Source organism: Schistocerca americana, chromosome 2, assembly GCF_021461395.2.
Source record: "Schistocerca americana isolate TAMUIC-IGC-003095 chromosome 2, iqSchAmer2.1, whole genome shotgun sequence".
NCBI lineage: Eukaryota > Metazoa > Arthropoda > Insecta > Orthoptera > Acrididae > Schistocerca > Schistocerca americana.
In genome coordinates this window covers 25,520,617-25,541,019 of record NC_060120.1, presented here as the reverse complement: position 1 = coordinate 25,541,019, position 20,403 = coordinate 25,520,617, and the positions used below count along the sequence as shown (strand labels likewise).

At 45.3% G+C, this 20,403-nt stretch overlaps 1 protein-coding gene across 1 annotated transcript in view; it reads left to right on the top strand.

The window, feature by feature from the left end:
• The window catches only part of LOC124595597, a 147,692-nt gene that overhangs the window by 94,737 nt on the left and 32,552 nt on the right, over positions 1-20,403 (top strand). The window contains exons 2-3 of the mRNA XM_047134398.1: positions 5,562-5,719; positions 12,232-12,406. Coding sequence (XP_046990354.1) covers positions 5,575-5,719; positions 12,232-12,406 — 320 coding nt within the window. The 5' untranslated portion in view covers positions 5,562-5,574. The remainder of the gene's footprint in view (positions 1-5,561; positions 5,720-12,231; positions 12,407-20,403) is intronic.

The following is a 20,403-nucleotide window of genomic DNA, read 5'->3' as shown; positions in this document are numbered from 1 at the left end:
ATGAATGGCATTCCAGGGTGTGTTTTCCCACAGGATAACGCTCGCCCACATAGCGCTGTTTTAAACCACCATACTCTTCAGAGTGTCATCATATTGCCCTGGCCTCTCGATCACCAGATCTGTCCCTGGTCGAACACAAATGGAACGTCATCAGACGATAACTCCAGCGTCGCCTACAACCATCATTAACCATCCCTGTGGTGACCGACCAAGGGCAACAGGCATGGAACTCCATCCCCCCCTCCCAAAAAAAAAAAAAAAAATAATAATAATAATAATGTTCAAATGTGTGTGAAATCTTATGGGACTTAACTGCTAAGGTCTTCAGTCTGTAAGCTTACACACTACTTAACCTAAATTATCCTAAGGACAAACACACACACACCCATGCCCGAGGGAGGACTCGAACCTCCGCCGGGACAACTCCATCCCACAAACAGACGTACAGTATCTGTACAGCATAATGCGTGCACGTTTGCGTGCTTGCATTCATCATTCAGTTATTAATGTACCAGCATTTCACACTTTCAATGGCTTATCTTGCGCTTCCATTAACCTCTAATCTTGCAAAGTTAATCACTTAAATATGTCACCTAGACAAATGTATTCCCGAAATTCCATTACTCTACATTAAATGTTTTTTGGTGTTGAAATTTCCTTTCAGTCAGCGTAAAATGACTTAGACAACCTGACAAGTAAAGACAATCGAAATTAGTTGCGGTTGGGAAGTTACACCCTTTAGGAACTTGTAAGTTTATATTGAAATAATATTGAAACAACACTAAAATCTCGTCATCCGATAACTGAAAATCATCCCATTCGGACGTATCTTGATTGTCCATAAATCAGGCAAAATGTAACGAATATTTGTGCATAGATTTACATGCTTTCCGTACATCGTTTAAGAAAGAGCTGGGATGATTACTTTCAAAAGAACACCGTCGATTTCCTTCGCTGGCCTTCCTCATTCCAAGTTTGTACTTCGTCTGTATTAAATTTGTCGTCCACTTTTCATCTTAATTTTCCATCATTACTCTCCTGCTATCTAATTGCAGAAGACGGCAGCTCGCTGCAGCTATTGGCAGTTGACCCTCAGCAGAAATAAACTTAATGTATTGCGCATAAATATGTCGAAAAACGTATTATTCGAATACCCGACCGACATTCGAAGTGCAGGATTCTGTAACTGGAGCAATCGGCACAATCTCGCTAGCAGTACAGTCTTCTGTTTCTCAGCGTCATGGTCTCTAATTGAGTCCATGTGTCATATTTCATGGCCACGTCAATTTAGGAGTGATTTTCTAACAACTATTCTCATCAACTAGAAAGTGATATGGTTATCTAAAACCAGCATATCGAACTCCCGACATGGCTGCATAGTACTCGCAGTGCAAGTACATTTTATTTCGATCATTTGCTCGGTCTAGTGAGAAGAATTACGAGAAGTTTACAACCCAAATATGATATACTGTGAGTGATAATTCATATGAAACGGATGTACGCATGATATTAATACACTGAGGGAATAAAATCGCAACACACAAAAATAATTAATACAGAGTAAAGAAAATTTCGGAAATTCATTTGTCTAGATAACACACGTGGGTTGGAACTTAAAAAATGGCAACTACTTATTCACAACCGATGCAAAAAGAGTTACATGTTTGCATCTGTTACTGTCCTTCAAAGTAGTCACCAGCGTTGTGTAGAACCCGTTACCAGCGATGTGGAAGGCGTAGTATACCGTTAGCAGAGCCTGTTCTGTTGATGGTGCGGATGGAGCTGTGTACTGCCTGTCGAATCTCTGGAACAGTTCTGAAGCGAATGCCACGAAGTGGTTCCTCCATCTTCGGAATCAAATCAAAGTCACAAGGACTTAAGTCCGGGGAGTATGGTGGATGGTACATTACTTCCCAGTCCCACCGACCGAACAGAGCAGCCACAGATTGCGCTGTATGCGCCCGCGCATTTGGGTGGGGTGCGCAGAAAGTGTCGATACGTCCTTCGCAAAGATCGTCGCAGGTGATAGTTCAAAAACGAACAGTAATACTGTGCATTTGATTCCGAAGATGAAGGAACAACTTCGTGGCATTCGCTTCAGAACTGTTCCAGAGATTCGACAGGCAGTAAACCGCTCCATTCGCACCATCAACAGAAGAGGCTCTGCTAACGGTAGATTACTCCTTCCACATCACTGGCAACGTGTTCTACACAACGCTGGTGACTACTCTGAAGGACAGTAACAGGTGCAAACACGTAACTCTTTTGTATCGCTTGTGAAAAAATATTTGCCACTTTTTAAGTTCCAACCCTCTTTTTTAAGTGATTAACATTGCAAGATCACAGGTTAATGAAAGCGTGAGATAAGCCATTGCAAATTTGAAATGCTGGTACACTGCCAGAATGTTGAATGAAAGCATGCAAACGCGCATACGTTGTGTTGTGCAGGTGCCGTACGTCTGGTTGTGGGATGGAGTTCCATACCTGTTGCACTTGGTCGTTCAGTACACGGTCAGTTAATGCTGTTTGTGGAAGACGCTGGTGTTGTCCTACGGTGATGTCGCCCTGTTGGAAAACATCCCCTCGAATGCTGTTCATGAATGGCAGCATGATAGAGCGAATCACTAGACTGAAGGACAAATCTTCAGCCTGAGTGCGTGGGATAACGACGAGAGGCCTCCAGCTGTCATACGTAATCGCACTCCAGACCATAACTCCAGGTATAGACCCAGTGTGTCTTGCTCGCACACAGGTTGGTTGCAGGGTCTCAACTGGTTTATTACTAATCGACATAAGGCTATCACTAGCACCGAGGAAGAACCAGGTTTCATCCCCCAATGGGCTCTCTATTGACGCCACTGAAGTCGCAAATGGAGGTCGTATGGGGCCATTGGAATGGACGCTACAGGGCGTCAGTGACGAAGCTATACTTTGTAACCCCCCCTCCCCCCCCCCCCCCCGACCACCACCACCACCAGCTTTACTATAATATTCGATACCCGGAATTTGTAGCCAGGTATCGGTACTTTCTGTTACACAAAGAATAAAAATCATGCCACTATGACACCTTTTCCTGTTATGTAATTGTACTGTATAATGCTATGAATGATATTTAAACAAAATTTACAAATAATTAAATAATATGTAAATATGTAACATAATAATCACTATGAACCATCAAAATTTACTCATAACTATAATAATCAGTATGTAATTCATTTGATTAGAAGTAGTTATAAATGTTAGCGTCGTTATTACTTTAGTTAATTAACTGCAATTAGATCTCGAACGTTCAGTTTGGAAAACGTTTTTGTAAATCGATCAAAAAGCAAGAACCAAATTTAAATTCACGTAATTCCAAGTGACATGTAATTTCAAACCCAAATTTGTAAACCAGAATTAATACCATTACTAAAATAATTAATTGATCGTCGTTAACACATGTAATTAACTCAATTACTTACGTTTGGACGCATATTGCAAAGTTATGAGCCATTATAGAGGTTAAACAACTTGTGTATATATTACGTAAATGTTAGCAATATTTTCCGATCGATAATTGATTTGTATTTATTAAATTAATGAAACGCATTATTGTAAAAAAAGTCATATTTAATTTTCAATCTTAAATTGTACAATTTCTAACCTAAAACTCATCTGTAATGAACTAATATTTTATACTGTAAGTAATCTGATTGTCAACCTTTTGTATATTTGTAACTTTTAATTGTAACTATTAATTTCACGATGGTGTAATAATTGAAGTTATGAACACTCATTGTTTGGAATACATATAAGCAAACGCGGCAATGCAGCGTCAGTTCGCCTAGGGGTGCATTTTGTAGTCAAGTCTTTTCGGTCAGTAAGTCAGTCTGTCAGCTGTTGGATTGTCAAAGAGACAATATGTTAAGTTTGATGTATTCTGTAATGACTTTGGAAAAATGTTATCATCAACAAATAAACCTCCGCAAATTTTATGACGCGGAGTTTTAATTAGAAGGAATCACCAGCTACCCGACTAAGGCAAATAACAAGACAAGTACAACAAAAATACAGGGTGATTCAAAAAGAATACCACAACTTTAGGAATTTAAAACTCTGCAACGACAAAAGGCAGAGCTAAGCACTATCTGTCGGCGAATTAAGGGAGCTATGAAGTTTCATTTAGTTGTACATTTGTTCGCTTGAGGCGCTGTTGACTAGGCATCAGCGTCAGTTGATGCTAAGATGGCGACCGCTCAACAGAAAGCTGGACTACAGTATCTGGAGATGTTAGAGAATTCGCTGTTCCCTCAGCTCGAACAAGAAGTACAACAATTCATATTTCAGCAGGATGGAGCGCCACCACATTGGCACTTATCTGTCCGTAACTACCTGAACGTCAACTACCCGAGGCGATGGATCGGCCGCCAGGCAGCCCGTGACAGAGCACTTCATCACTGGCCTCCAAGAAGCCCTGATCTTACCCCCTGCGATTTTTTCTTATGGGGGTATGTTAAGGATATGGTGTTTCGGCCACCTCTCCCATCCACCATTGATGATTTGAAACGAGAAATAACAGCAGCTATCCAAACTGTTACGCCTGATATGCTACAGAGAGTGTGGAACGATTTGGAGTATCGGGTTGATATTGCTCGAGTGTCTGGAGGGGGCCATATTGAACATCTCTGAACTTGTTTTTGAGTGAAAAAAAACCTTTTTAAATACTCTTTGTAATGATGTATAACAGAAGGTTATATTATGTTTCTTTCATTAAATACACATTTTTAAAGTTGTGGTATTCTTTTTGAATCACCCTGTACTTTGTCATGCATCGCCCTTACTTACGTCCACTCCAGATGCAAATATATAGGTAATCATATTAACGCACCGGTAAATAAATCATATGCATTCATAAAGTAAGAGGGATACCATTACTTGAAGTAACAGATTTCTAGCAGTTCCTTCTGTCCCTGTGGTGCCAACTGCTGCTCAGACTGCTGCTGCAGATGCGCTTTGACGCGCCAGACCCATACGCTGAACACGGTGGTCTTTCCTCTCGGTGGTGCCAAGTAGCCATCCGGGCCCCGGTATTTTTGTGACGGTAAATTCTGATGATCACCGCTGCCAGTAATCATGTACAGTGGCTGCATTCCTGCCAAGTCTTTCTGCAATATCGCAGAAGGCACATGCAGCTTCTCGTAGCCCTACCACACGACCTGGTTCAAACGATGTGATGTGATATATTTTCGACTTTGTCGCCTTAAGGGCTTTGTCGGTTGACATCAACTCACCACGCCCAGTATCAAAGGTAACCAGTGCTCACGACCATTACAGCGTATATTTAAAACGAATCTGATTTGGATCCTCATAGTGGTGCTACGAGAGTCACTTTTACGCGACTGGCAACTTTCGGATGTAGAAACATGCCTACCGACTTTTGTTTATGTCGCACAACTCCATCTCGGTGGTGAGAGTTTTTTTTTCGTCAGCGCATATTATTCCACTACCAAAGGTGTAAAGATATAATTTTCCATCTACTCAAGTCCCCCAATAGTTATTGAAGGCTTCTTACGTTACAGGTTTCCGGCAGAGATGCAGCTTAAAACCGTTGCGGCATGGTTGCTCGTCACGACTGCAGTGGTTTTAGTGGTGGCCGCAGGGGAGAGACACGGTCCAGCCACCATGAGCAAGAGCCTCCTCAGCCGCGTCTTGGACCACCTCTCCGGAAGAACTATCCGTGAGTAAATACCGGTGCTGCGTATTTATTGTAGAAACTCCTTTCTGTCGGCTATACACTCCTGCTCTGCTATGCGTAGTATCGACAGCACCAACAGCGCATTTACACAATAGTCGTTGTGGTGTAGAACTAGTTACCGTGAACCGTTGTACAAATTTTGCAGCCCTTTACCTTGCCATGGAAACAAAATAAGCATCATCATTTTACGGAAACTGATTTCCTCTCCAATAACTTTCATCATGATACTTCTCGAAACAATCCACATATATGGCTTATTACGTCTGTGATTTTTTTTAGCGCTAGGTAACGCTGGTGGAGGGTTCCAACATTATCACTATGGTATCTACTGAAGCTGTTTCTGCCTAAAGGATGTTACCAGCTTTGCTCTCAGTATTGTCGCTGCCGCTGCAAGTTCGTACAACCAAGTTGAATGGTTATATCACAAATTAAAGCACTTCCAGTTGTTTGATCAAAGTTTGCTGCGTGAGTGCGTAACAATCTCGTCCCTAAACAGGCTCATATACAGAGTATGTCCTAATTAAAAGACGTAACTGGCCAGAAATTGCGTAACATAGTATATTGCTTCGGATACATTGCAGTTATCATCACTATTTTCGGATAGTGCTTGCTTAATACAGTTATTTAAAATATCGTTCTTTTCTTTTAGTTTCCATTATTTGCGTATCTTAAGTGATTTGAAGCTTACGCTCAACGAACATCTGTTTGTTATTGGAGTTAGAAAATATTATTTTACTATTATGTAGAGAATTTTACTGTACTGAACGTATTGTACCACCTGCTTTAGACACACAGGAGGGAAGATTTTATGACCGCGATAAATGAATAAATAATAGAATAATAATACATCCTCTATAAGGTTTGACTAGGCAGGAGCTGTTGCGGAGGAATCATAATATATTCCAAGTTCATGTATATCATCCACGTAGAGGGTGAATCACATTAACATTTGCACCGCAAGTACAGTGAAAATTGAAAATGTTATTGATGTGCGGTTTTCACAGAATGGATTAATAGGCAAGGACTCGTATTGTTAGCCAATCAACAGAGTGTAATAATACTTGGAAAGCATAAAAAAATGGTTCTGGGCACTGTGGGACTTAACTTCTAAGGTCATCAGTCCCCTAGAACTTAGAACTACTTAAATCTAACTAACCTAAGGACAGCACACACATCCATGCACGAGGCAGGATTCCACCCTGCGACCGTAGCGGTCGCGCGGTTCCAGACTGTAGCGCCTAGAACCGCTCGGCCACGCCGGCCGGCTGGAAAACATATTTTTAGTGCAGTGATACATTTGTTAAATGGAACAAATCCCATCGACATTAACAAACTAAATATAGAGTAAATTAGAATGTCAGTGGTGTTTGTTCCAGGATTCTAGTGCGAGTCATTTTTGATGAATTCCCATACTGACGCCCGTACAGTATCTGCAGCAGTACACACTAAGGAACAACGCAAGGGTACAGATTAGTTATGTGGATTCTGACCAATAACGAGACAAACAGGTTGTATTCAAATGACCACCGGCAGCGCCAATATTCGCTTCCAGTCTTGCATGTACTGACTGCTGCACATGTACTAAAATGACAATGAAGATGTCGAAGCAGGCTGCAGTAATACGTCATTGCATATCGTCTGGTGTAGTTGGTACGTCCTTGCAGACATCGTCTTTCAGGTTTTCCCCCCAAAAAAACGTGTTATGTATGAGGCGGAACTATCATCATCATCATCAGTTATCTGCTATATTAGCAGGTCCTTTGCCTCTCCATTTTCTGCGATCCATTGCTTCCTTCTTAAGGCTGCTGTATGTTGTACCGTCCATCATGTCATCCAGTATCTGGAATCTCTTCCTTCCTCGCTTCCTTTTCCCTTCTACGTAACCTTCTAAAACTGTTTATACCAGTCCGTCATTCTTTCTTAATATATGCCCAATCCAATTTCTTTTTCTTCTCTTTATTACATCTAGTAACTGTCTTTTCTCTCTCACTCTTCTCAGTACCTCTTCATTTTTTACTCTGTCCATCCAACTTACTCTTTCCATCTTCCGCCATGTCCAGATCTCAAAAGCCTCCAGTCTTTCTCTGTCTTTTTTCCTCATAGTCCATGTTTCAGCGCCATATAGAAGAACACTCCATACAAGATATTTTATGAGTCTCTTTCTGAGTTCTCTGTCCAGACCGCTGCAGAAGATTCTCCTTTTCTTATAAAACGGCTCTTTTGCCATTGCTATCCTTGTTTTAATTTCTGTGGTGCACTTCCAGTCGGTGTCTATCCTGCTTCCAAGATACTTAAGTATAGGCCTCATGAAAAAAAGGGTGACCCGGCTGAGTCACGCAGTTTGACTCTCGGTTTGATCACCAGGTGTGGCCATTAATTACACGCGTTGATCACGTGGGCTGACGTGACGATCAATGAACTATACTTGACAGGATGCACCTGGAACATCTTAGGTGATTAGACAGTTAGTAGACAGGAATACAATTAAATACTTAGCTTTAATTCAGCATCAGCGGTGAACATCGATCTTGGCTTTGTACAATAATATTTACAAGTGCAGTTATAGACTGAACTGTGAATACTTCTTTACAATTGTGATTGCTTCACCCATATAGATCAATTGTCAATGCATAAACTCTATGTGGCACCTGACTAGGTCGTAGCTACTGACTTAGCTGAAGGCTATGCTAACTAGCGTCTCTGCAGTGGAGATCTCTGAAGCTATAACGAGTGAACCATTCCTATTAAAGTCGGCCTTAGAACAGGCCAGTGCGCTAGTTGTCTCCTAAGACCAGTCGAGTGACGGCGCTCGGTCTGCTAGCGTCGACAGTGGCGACTCGCGGGTCTGATGTGTACTGACGGACCGCGGCCAATTTAAAGCCACGACCTAGCAAGTGTGGAGCATCGCGGTGAAAAAGTCTACAGGCGTCAAACGCGGGCAACGGGACAGCCAAGATACAGGTACTCCGTGTTCAGTTCAACGATTTGGACACAATTCGTGAAGATACGCAGTAATACTTCATGCACTATGGGCTGGGCAACCATCAGGTTGGTACTACAGGTCCCTCCTAATCTGCAGAATAAGGTCTACTAGCATCCGTGGAAGATGGTCTGTTAGGAGGCTGCGACACGTGAGCATGTTCAGGGTTCCGTCTATAAAAAACGGGCCTGTGAACTGACATTTCACTATCCCACACCACAGCTTTACGTTCCATGGACGCTGACGTTCCACCCGCCGCAGACAACGGGGATTGTTAAAAGACCAATAGTGCATGTTTACGTGCTTTACCTAGTCATGATTGGTAAATGTGGCTTCATTGCTTAACAAAATACACTCCTGGAAATGGAAAAAAGAACACATTGACACCGGTGTGTCAGACCCACCATACTTGCTCCGGACACTGCGAGAGGGCTGTACAAGCAATGATCACACGCACGGCACAGCGGACACACCAGGAACCGCGGTGTTGGCCGTCGAATGGCGCTAGCTGCGCAGCATTTGTGCACCGCCGCCGTCAGTGTCAGCCAGTTTGCCGTGGCATACGGAGCTCCATCGCAGTCTTTAACACTGGTAGCATGCCGCGACAGCGTGGACGTGAACCGTATGTGCAGTTGACGGACTTTGAGCGAGGGCGTATAGTGGGCATGCGGGAGGCCGGGTGGACGTACCGCCGAATTGCTCAACACGTGGGGCGTGAGGTCTCCACAGTACATCGATGTTGTCGCCAGTGGTCGGCGGAAGGTGCACGTGCCCGTCGACCTGGGACCGGACCGCAGCGACGCACGGATGCACGCCAAGACCGTAGGATCCTACGCAGTGCCGTAGGGGACTGCACCGCCACTTCCCAGCAAATTAGGGACACTGTTGCTCCTGGGGTATCGGCGAGGACCGTTCGCAACCGTCTCCATGAAGCTCCCGCCTCCAGTGGTGTCGCGACAGGCGTGAATGGAGGGACGAATGGAGACGTGTCGTCTTCAGCGATGAGAGTCGCTTCTGCCTTGGTGCCAATGATGGTCGTATGCGTGTTTGTCGCCGTGCAGGTGAGCGCCACAATCAGGACTGCATACGACCGAGGCACACAGGGCCAACACCCGGCATCATGGTGTGGGGAGCGATCTCCTACACTGGCCGTACACCACTGGTGATCGTTGAGAGGACACTGAATAGTGCACGGTACGTCCAAACCGTCATCGAACCCATCGTTCTACCATTCCTAGACCGGCAAGGGAACTTGCTGTTCCAACAGGACAATGCACGTCCGCATGTATCCCGTGCCACCCAACGTGCTCTAGAAGGTGTAAGTCAACTACCCTGGCCAGCAAGATCTCCGGATCTGTCCCCCATTGAGCATGTTTGGGACTGGATGAAGCGTCGTCTCACGCGGTCTGCACGTCCAGCACGAACGCTGGTCCAACTGAGGCGCCAGGTGGAAATGGCATGGCAAGCCGTTCCACAGGACTACATCCAGCATCTCTACGATCGTCTCCATGGGAGAATAGCAGCCTGCATTGCTGCGAAAGGTGGATATACACTGTACTAGTGCCGACATTGTGCATGCTCTGTTGCCTGTGTCTATGTGCCTGTGGTTCTGTCAGTGTGATCATGTGATGTATCTGACCCCAGGAATGTGTCAATAAAGTTTCCCCTTCCGGGCCAATGAATTCACGGTGTTCTTATTTCAATTTCCAGGAGTGTACATGGTGCATCTGGAGTATCCCATCTTAATTTCCATGTGCAAAAATTAACACGATTCTCATGATCGTCTCCATGCAGCTCATAATGAAGAGAGACGTGATAGGGACGGAGAACACATAGGACACCTTCGTGACTCATGCCTCTTCCTCATGCGATTGCGCGGGAGCTAAGGCGCGGATCAGCTGCAACGGCAGCAGGAACAGTAGTTTCCCCCTCTTCTGTCGTCACTTGCTTTCTTCTGTTACGTTGTCTAGGTGACACACTACCACTTTCACGTGACTGGTTGATGAGATTGATAATTAGTTGCCGACATGGTTGGAGTCTGTTGGAATATATGGCAGTATAAACAGCACAAGAACGGAGCGTATTTCCCTATAGTCTTCATACACCGTGAGCATGTCGGCTTTTTCTGCATTGGTAAATTCCATCGTCCACTCACAACCTACTTGGCTCAGATGACTCTGAGCACTATGGGACTTAACTTCTGAAGTCATCAGTCCCCTAGAACTTAGAACTACTTTAACCTAACTAACCTAAGGACATCACACACGTCTATGCCCGAGGCAGGATCCGAACCTGCGACCGTGGCGGTCGTGCGGTTCCAGACTGAAGCGCCTAGAACCGCTCGGCCACAGCGGCCGGCAGGGAAACGAACGTTTGCAAAGCATCCTCAGTGTGTGGACATGAAGAGGGCAGAAGCTAAAAACCTGGCAGATGCATCGACAGACGAACCGAGTTGCCCGATATGCTACCTAGCAGTGGAGGAACTGAGTAAATAATGCGTCGTAGAGGATATAGTTCGCATTCATGAGGCGTGTCAGTCGATTATTGCAGTTGCTAAATCATATAGAAATTCTGTATATGCCTTTTACTGGTTGTATAGGTAGGATCCCATCGTAAAGTTTACGTTGTTCACAACACAGGGAATCACTAATCTATCAATCCATTTCATAATGATTGACCCTCCGATTTTGAGCTCCTGTTCTCGTTTCATCGCACAACAAACATCGATGTGTCTTACCTTGCCGGAATCATGGATATGTTTACTTTTATTTGGTGTACGAATATTAATTTTAGTTGAAAAGGAGACGACATACGAAGTAATATTTAAGAGAAAGTGTGTTTTTTCCGAACGTTTTGTTGGCGAGTGGTAAGTTTGAAGAGCCACTTCGGCCGGCACAGCCTACTGCTTGGCCTGTCACACACTAACTGACCAGCAGGTCGCAGTGAGCTAAAGGAACACGTAAGCATAGTGTAAGCAACCACGCAGGCTGAACAGCACGAACAAGTGTCGGTGTGGGAACTTTTTAAAATACGATATCTCGTAAGCGACTCGCACTTGAATCCTGCAACAAACACCACTAGCATTCTAAGTTACGCTACTTTTAATTTATTAATGTCCGTAGACATGGTTCCACATAAAAAGTGTACGTTTGCATAAAAAATACATTTCTAAGTATTATTACAATATGTTTATTGGCTAACAATACGAGCTCCTATCAATCCATTCTGTAAAAACCACACATCATAGCACTTTCTATCACAGCAAAATTTGCGCTGCAAATTTTAAGTGATTCACACTATATTCGTCCTGACAGCGCCGAGATTGGAAAAGATGTTATATTTGAATGTGTTATTGTACTATTAGCGTGTTCTGAGCACAGTGTTCCGTTATTTTGATAACCTCTTTACTGTTCTGTGGATCCCCAAGCAACCGTGCAGTAAAGCTGGGATCTGCCCTAATTACTGCCTTTTAACTTCTTGGCGTGACGTGAGGTGTGCCTCACTTGTGCTGCAGTGGACGGGCTGGCGCGCAAGCTGACCAACCTGACAGACCGCCCGATAGACATCTCCCGGCTGGCGGATGGCTACAGGCAGCGCATGCACAAGCCGCAGCGGCTGCTCGGCCTGCCCGCGCTCGATCCGCTCCGGATGCACAGCATGCCGCTCAACTTCGACAGCGACATGGCCAAGTAAGACTCTCTAACTTTTTCTCCCGGCCTCACTGCAGTCGGTAAGAGTCTACCTTCCACTCTGGAATACATTTTGCCGGCCGCTGTGGCCGAGCGGTTCTAGGCGCTTCAGTCTGGAACCGCGCGACCGCTACGGTCGCAGGTTCGAATCCTGCCTCGGGCATGGATGTGTGTGATGTCCTTAGATTAGTTAGGTTTTAGTAGTTCTAAGTTTAGGGGACTGATAACCTTAGATGTTAAGTCCTATAGTGCTCAGAGCCATTTGAACCATTTGAACCAAACCATTAGATTGTTGTTGTAAATCATTTGAACCACTTTGAATTCGGAATAGATTTTAGTCTTTTAGTTCTTCAACAAAGGGTTACTCGTAAGTACTTCTGAAGCGTCAAAAGACGATGGCGCGAAAATTGCAAGACATAAAGAAAAGTCACATATCGCTAGATAGAGCATCCCTCCAAATTTCGATTCGCGATACAAGCTGTAGCATAGCTGCAGAGCGTATCACTATGTGGCAGGTGTGACAGGAAATGGAGACAATGCATCCATTGCGTGCTGTCACAACAAACAAGTTCCCGACTGCAGATACGCAACCCAATGAAAATATTTACAAAATGGACTACGTTGCAGCCGGCCGCTGTGGCCGTGCGGTTATAGGCGCTTCAGTCTGAAACCGCGTGACCGCTACGGTCGCGGGTTCGAATCCTGCCTCGGGGATGGATGTATGTGATGTCAGGTTAGTTAGGTTTAAGTAGTTCTAAGTTTAGGGGACTGATAACCTCAGATGTTAAGTCCCATAGTGTTCAGAGCCATTTTTAACTACGTTGCACTTTCCTGGAGCAGAGACGCCAATAAATTACATGCACGTATCGATCTGTGCAGTGTCACAAACAATGCCCACACTGAGCACTTTCAGAACTTGCTCTATCCACTGACATGTGTTGCAACCATTTCTGAAACTCCGGAGATACTTACGGGTAATTCTGTACATTTCATACAACCAGTTGTTGTCGACAACATCGTCTGTATTTGACAACGACGTATGGACAATGCACTAGTTGAGCTTGACATTGACTTCACTCTCTCACACTTCAAATAGAAATACACTAACATACACTAGTAATTCATGTCAAATAATTAAATTAAAAGTAGGCACCGTCCCTCAACTATGAGCAAGCGTTTCTAGAGGTTTTGTCTGGTTGTAAGGCAAATGCTGCAGCTGGAAAGCCCGTTCCAAAAGTTTCCAGTTGGCACTTTCTTCTGACCCACTACCACCTCGCCTGCTTCTTACTGTTGTTGTGGTCTTCAGCCTAAAGAATGGTTGATGTAACTCTCCGTGCTAGTCTATCCTATGCGAGCCTCTTCATCTCTGCGTAACAACTGCAGCTTACATCCGTCGGAATCTGCTTGCTGTATTCAGGCCTCATTTCCCTCTACAATTTTTATCCACAACACTTATCTCCAATACCAGTTTCATTATTCCTTGATAAATTGAGATGCGTCCTTTCATACGATCCATTCTTTTTGTCAGTCTTGCTGTAAATTTATTTTCACTCCAGATAGATTTAGTACAACCTCGTTAGATCTGATTTAAACAACTGATCTTCAGCATTCTTTTGTAACACCGTACATCAAAAGCTTCTATATTCTCCTTGTTTAAACTGGTCTGTCGTATATATTTCACTTACGCACACTGATCAGCGAGAATATTATGACTACCGACCTACTATCGATAAAACTGGTTCAGGCGATAGCAGCGTCACCTGGTGAGGAATAACTACTAGTTAGACACATGCAAAGTGCATGTAATATCTCTGGTACCGCGCGCCGCGGAATTTGAATCCGCGCCAGACGTCATGGACGTCGAAGACCCCTAGAGGTGTCTGCACCATCGCACCGTAAGCTGTGGCGGCGCGCGCCTCCTCCCCCGCTTTTAGTGTGGGGGCGCCACAGTGAAACACGTGGTCCCAGCGGCCAATAGCGGCGCCCCCGACGCAGTACTTAAGCACCGGCCTCTCCCTCAGCCATCTCCTTTCTCAAGGTGGCTTCCATCAACTCCCCATCCCGGATGATGCCCTCTCTCCCTCCATTTATCCCTCCTATCAACTCTGATCCTCACCCCCTCCTTTCCTTTGTCCTTTTCCCAGGCTCCCTCTCCCCCCTTCCATCCTCTTTCTTCCCCACCTCCCCTCTCTTTGCCCCCTTCTCTCCCCCGAGTCCTTTTACATTTCCCTCCTCTGCCTCCTCTCATTCCGTCTCGCGTCTGCCCTTCTCCCCCTTTATTAGTCCTCTCCCTCCTTGGTTCCCCCTCCTTTTCGTTTTTTCCTCTCCTCCCTCCTTGTTTTTCCCCCTACTCCAGGTCCCCCCCCCCCCCCATCTGCCTTGGATCGGCAGTGCGTACTCCGTGTTGTGTCTTTTGGGAAGTGTAGCAAACAGCCATCATACTGTCGCTGGGTGTGCTTTTTTTTTATCTCTTGCGAACAGAAACCAGACTGTCGCCATGTTTTTTAATTGTGTGTCTACTATGTTACTTGTCTGATTCCTGTGTATTTTATCAACACTGCCAACCCCTTTTGCTTTCTGTTTTAACTTTCCGCATTTTTACGCCATTTTACACGTTAAATCACCATTTTATCACCTGTTTTTCCTTGTGTCTTTCTTCTTCCTTTTTTAAACAAAAGTCTGTAGGCTGTAGAGCAGCGTAGTAAGCTGCTGCAGCCCGCCCCCTTCGGGGGGAATTGAAAATCAATAAAGAAAAAAAAAAAAAAAAAACTCAGCCATAAAAGTTTGTAGGCTGTAGAGCAGCGTACTAAACTGCTGCCAGCTTAAACACCTCAGCCAGTCAGTCTAATATCGCTGCGCTAGGCTGCTTACTTCCTGGTTCGTGTACGAGTGGACGTGGTTGTTAGGTTTCCTTGTGACTCTGTTGTTCGGTCTTGTTGTATTGGTTCTGTCCTTCGTTGGTCGTGTCCATCCTCTGCCGTTGTGTTGTTGTTCTCGGGCCTCTCCGCGGGTCCCGCCGTGCTTTCCATCATTGCAACCCCGTGACCGTCCTGGTCGCAGTTACAACGATATCAGTGAGTGTGCTGTCTGTGTGTAGAATGGGGAAGGCACGCGGTCTATCTTAGTGTGAACCAGGCAGACTGCAATGGTCCAGAGGCTCAACACGCGAAGTTTGGAACCTGCACGATTTGTAGAGTGTTCGAGGAGTGTTGTGTTGTATGTCTTCTACATGTGGCGAAACATAGGTGAAACTACATACAGACGCCATGGGGTTGGGCGGCCACCTCTCATTATAGATGTAGGCTAGCCAGAAACGTAAAACAGGACAGGCGGCTAATGTGGCAGAACTAAAATTAGACTTTCGTGGTGGGCAGAGTACATGTGTGTCTGAACACACAGTGCACCGAACATTCAGATCGATCAGCCACTGCAGCCGACGACCTATGCACGTGCCAATGTTAACACCATGACATCGGCAACTACGACTAAAATGGGCATGTGACCAACGGTACTGGATGTCTGCGCAGTGGCAGAGCATTGCATGGACTCATGAATCCCGATACCTCTTTCCTCATGCCAGTGGGAGGGCGCTAATCCGTCGCCTTCCAGGGGAACAGTTCCCTGACACCTGTACTGCGGGACGAAGACAAGCTGGCGGCGGCTCCATTATGTTCTGGGGAACATTCACATGAGCGCCCATGGGTCCAGTGTAGCTCGTGCAAAGCACAATGACCGCCGAGGAATATCGTACATTGGTTGCAGACCACGTACACGGCTTCAATGTCGATCATATTTCCCGACGGCAGTGGCATTTTTCAACAAGATAATGCGCCATGTCACAAGGCCAGGAGTGTGATGGAGTGGTTCGATGAATACAGTACCGATTTCCAGTTGATGTGCTGAGCCCCCAGCTCGCCAGATCTGAACCCAATGAAACACATCTGGGATGTGATTGAACAGGGCTTCAGAGCTCATCGCCCATCTCCCTGGAATTTATGGGACTATGGTGACTTGTGCGTGTGGATGTGATGCCAGCTTCCTCCAGCGGCCTGCCAAGGCCTCGTGGCTTCCATGCTACGATGCGTCGCCGACGTTATGCGTGCCAAAGCTGGACAAACCGGCTATTAGGAAGGTGGTCATTATGTTCTGGCTGATCAGCGTACAAGGCTACAAACAAAACACGTGCTGTCAGAAAAGACTTACTAATATTTAAATTTATAATGGATGTTGACAAATTTATATATTTCAGTAACGCTTTTTTTTGTATTTCCAGCCTGCATTTTGTTTCCTCTCTGTTTCGGTCATTATCACGTATTTAACTGCCCAAATAACAACAAAAATCTACTACTTTCACCTTCTCATTTCCTAACCTAATTTCCTGAGCATCACCTTACTTAATTCGACTACTTTCCATTCTCTCTTTCCAAGCATTAATCCCGATATTGCGAGGTCTGCTGTTATGGTTACATGGATGTGGCATATTAATTTTAAGGGGTGGCCGTATGCCCTTCCTGTCGCCACCCCATACCCCCTGGGATGGAATCAGTGTACCCCAGTGGTCTGTTCTAGTGTAAGCGAACGTTTTTCAGATATCTGCGAGTCATGTAATGGAACGTAGGGCTCCAGCCCGGTATTCACCTAGTGCGATGTGGAAAACCACCTAAAAACCACATACAGGCTGGCCAGCACACCGGCCCCCGTCGTTAGTCCGCCGAGCAGACTCGATCCGGGGTCAGTGCGCCTACCCGACTCCAGGAAGCTGTGCGTTAGTGCTCTCGGCTATCCTGGTGGGTAATTAGACTACTTTCCATTATCCTGGTTTTACTTTTGTTGATGTACATGTTACAACCTCTTTTCAAGAAACCATCAATTCCATTCAGCTGCACTCCCAAGTCCTTTGCCACATCTCACAGAGTCACAGTGTCACTGGAAGATCTCTCTGAACCTTTAATGCTCTTTCCAAATTTCTCCTTGGTTTCCTTCACAGCTTGCTAAGTGTACAGACTAAATAACATGGGGGATAGATTGCAAACGCTTGTCACTTCCTTTTCAATGTCTGCTTCACTTTCACATTCGTGGCCTGGCACTTGGCTGCAAAAAGCCCTCCTCCACAGTATGGCAGAGCTCTGACAGCCCATTCTACCCTTAGGGCTGGAGTAGGAAGAGTATATATAAAGAAAGAACTTTCAACTTCCTCGTATATTTACTTTTAGAAATTCTGTAGCCCCCAGAAAAATTAGTTAATAACATAGGTAACTGGGCTGTGACAGTACTAGCACCGCCTGCATTGTTGCCAGCTCTCCGTCTGCTACTCCTAAGACGTCATCCATAACGTCATGTATTGTTGCTAGATTTCTCTACCTCCCCCACTCATCTGACAAAGATCAATTGCCCTATACATGTTGTTTCAGAAGTGATGGTCAATATTCAGAGATATGACAAGTATGATCATTCGAAACAAGAAAGTCAAGTAAACAAGGACTCTAAAACGCATACCTTATGAGCTATGAGCAATTCTTGATATTAGATACTGTGAAACAAATCTCTTCTACTGCAAGCTCTGTGCTTTCCATATTTTGGGAAGTGGTAGTATGGACCTAAACAAGAAAAAATGTCCAGTAAACATGTGCCCTAAAACGCATACCTTAAAAGTTATAACCATGTGTTCGTGTTCGCTACTTTGAAACACAACTCTTGGAATGAACAAGTACTTATAACTTTTAAGGTACGCATTGTAGAGCACATATTTACTGCTCCATACTACCACTTCCCAAAACATGGAAAGCAAAGAGCTTACAGTAGAAGAGATTTGTTTCACACTATCGAAGATCAAGAATTGCTCATAGCTCTTAAGGTATGAGTTTTGGAAACCATGTTTACTTGACTTTTTTTGTTTTGAATGATCATTCCTGTCATATACCTGAATATTCACCATTACTTGTGAAACAACCTGTATATACAATCGTGAGAAATTTAAAAACTGGCAGGAACTACAAGATATCCAGGGATTTACCCCACTCTTATGATGTTACTGTGGAAGTAGGGTGCTCGTCCTATGTGTAAACTGCTGAGAATCTAAAAAAATCCAAGTTGGACAAGTATCCTATTGTTTAAAACCCAAGATGGCATACCTGGTGATACTGGCACAGCCTTACAACAGTAGAATCCAAGGTGGTGGGGTTGTTGCATTCTAGCATGGCCTGTACGGTTGCCAGATGGCTAATCCTAAGTATAGAATGCAAGATGGTGTACCTGGTGGATACTGGAACAGCCTGTATGGTTGTCAAGTGTTCTATGTTTGAAATCCTATCCTGGCCATAAATTCAAAAAATCCTTCGGTTATCTACAAAATTACAGTTCTCTTGCCTCAACTTTAAAAGCAGAGCAGTTTGTGTATTTAAATGTCTCCCACTCTTCTGAAATCACATTTTAAACAGCTCTCACCTTCCAAGGTGTGGGCTCGCGGTTTCAGGCCCCAGCCCAGCTGGCTTCCGGGGGTTGTTATCTAGCCCCATGATCGACAACTGTTCAATGTACGCCTGGACGACAGGGTGGTTTCGCGTCACTGCAACCAACTGCGTCCTCGTTTCCTCGAGCAGCCGCAGCCCAAAATGGCGGCTCCTCTCTCTCTCCCATCACCAGCCCCTTCCTAGGGGTCTGTGTTGATGGCCCCTCCTCAGTTGGTGGATGATCTTCCTGGAGATAGCCAGCAGACGCTGGCTGCTAGTCCCGTGCCGCCTCCTCCAGACCCGGGGCAGCTCCAGGACCTTCCCCTGAACCCACTTCCGGGCCCTGTTGGACGATGGGGACGTCCCCATGCCTGTTGCCCAGCCCGACGTCGCCTCGCAACCGCCACTGCTTCGGCGCTCCAGCCGCCTCGTGTGGAAGGTGGCGCCCGACTCTCTGGTGGCCGGGTTTCACCGCCTCCTTTAGGAGGACTTATCTACAGATCAGCCTATGGCACCGGGTTATATTGGTACTTTTCAAAGGGGGGAGGTATGTTATGCCAGAGCAAAGGTAGACCCTGAGGGCCGGCAACCCATATTACACCACAGAGGACTGGATTGTCTATGTCCAAGGCGTACCAAAAGCACCATGGTAAACACTGGCAATTTACATACAAGATAATGGAAACAGACATTCAGAGCACTACTTCCTGCAGGGGGAGCTCGAGCCACCGCCTGCAGGAAGTATCACTACGCCAAAACCTGATTGGCTGGAGACAGCTATTTAGGGGCTAGAACCAGTTCACTCCGGATGCCGACCTCGTGGACTTCGACTGCTGAAGATTACATCTTTGTCTCTGAATTGGACTTTTACTAGTGTGTGTGTGTTGCCACGAACCTTTGTGGAAAATTAGAAGTGAACTTTTGTTTGCCTCAATTGGGAGACTCTTACTGGCATCGTCATTGTTACCTTTCCTTTGTTGTTCAGTCATCAACCTTGTAAATTTACAGAAATAAAGAACACACCCGAAGCCGGCCTGAGTGGCCGAGCGGTTCTGGGCGCTACAGTCTGGAACCGCGCGACCACTACGGTCACAGGTTCCAATTCTGCCTCAGTCATGGATGTGTGTGATGTCCTTAGGTTAGTTAGGTTTAAGTAGTTCTAAGTCCTAGGGGACTGATGACCTCAGAAGTTGAGTCCCATAGTGCTCAGGGCCATTTGAGCCATTTTTTAACAACACACCCTAAGTTTGAAACTCAAGACTGGACTTGTCCTAAGTTGAAAACTATGTGCTGTGGAGTAGGAACAGGAGAGGAACAACTCTCTTTATTTGAATAAGCACCCTGGAGTGTCCCTGCGTAGCAGAGAGGTTCCGACAGCAGTCCGCGTACATCACAAAGTTCGCAAGCTTCCACGCCGACCAAGGAGGTCAGCTGTCTCAAGCTTACAGCTGTGAGGCTGTCATAGAGGCGGGAAAACTCTGAAGAGTTTGAGTTTGTCAGTAGTTTTTGAGTTTGTCCCTATTTTATATGTTGGGAAAATGGCCTATA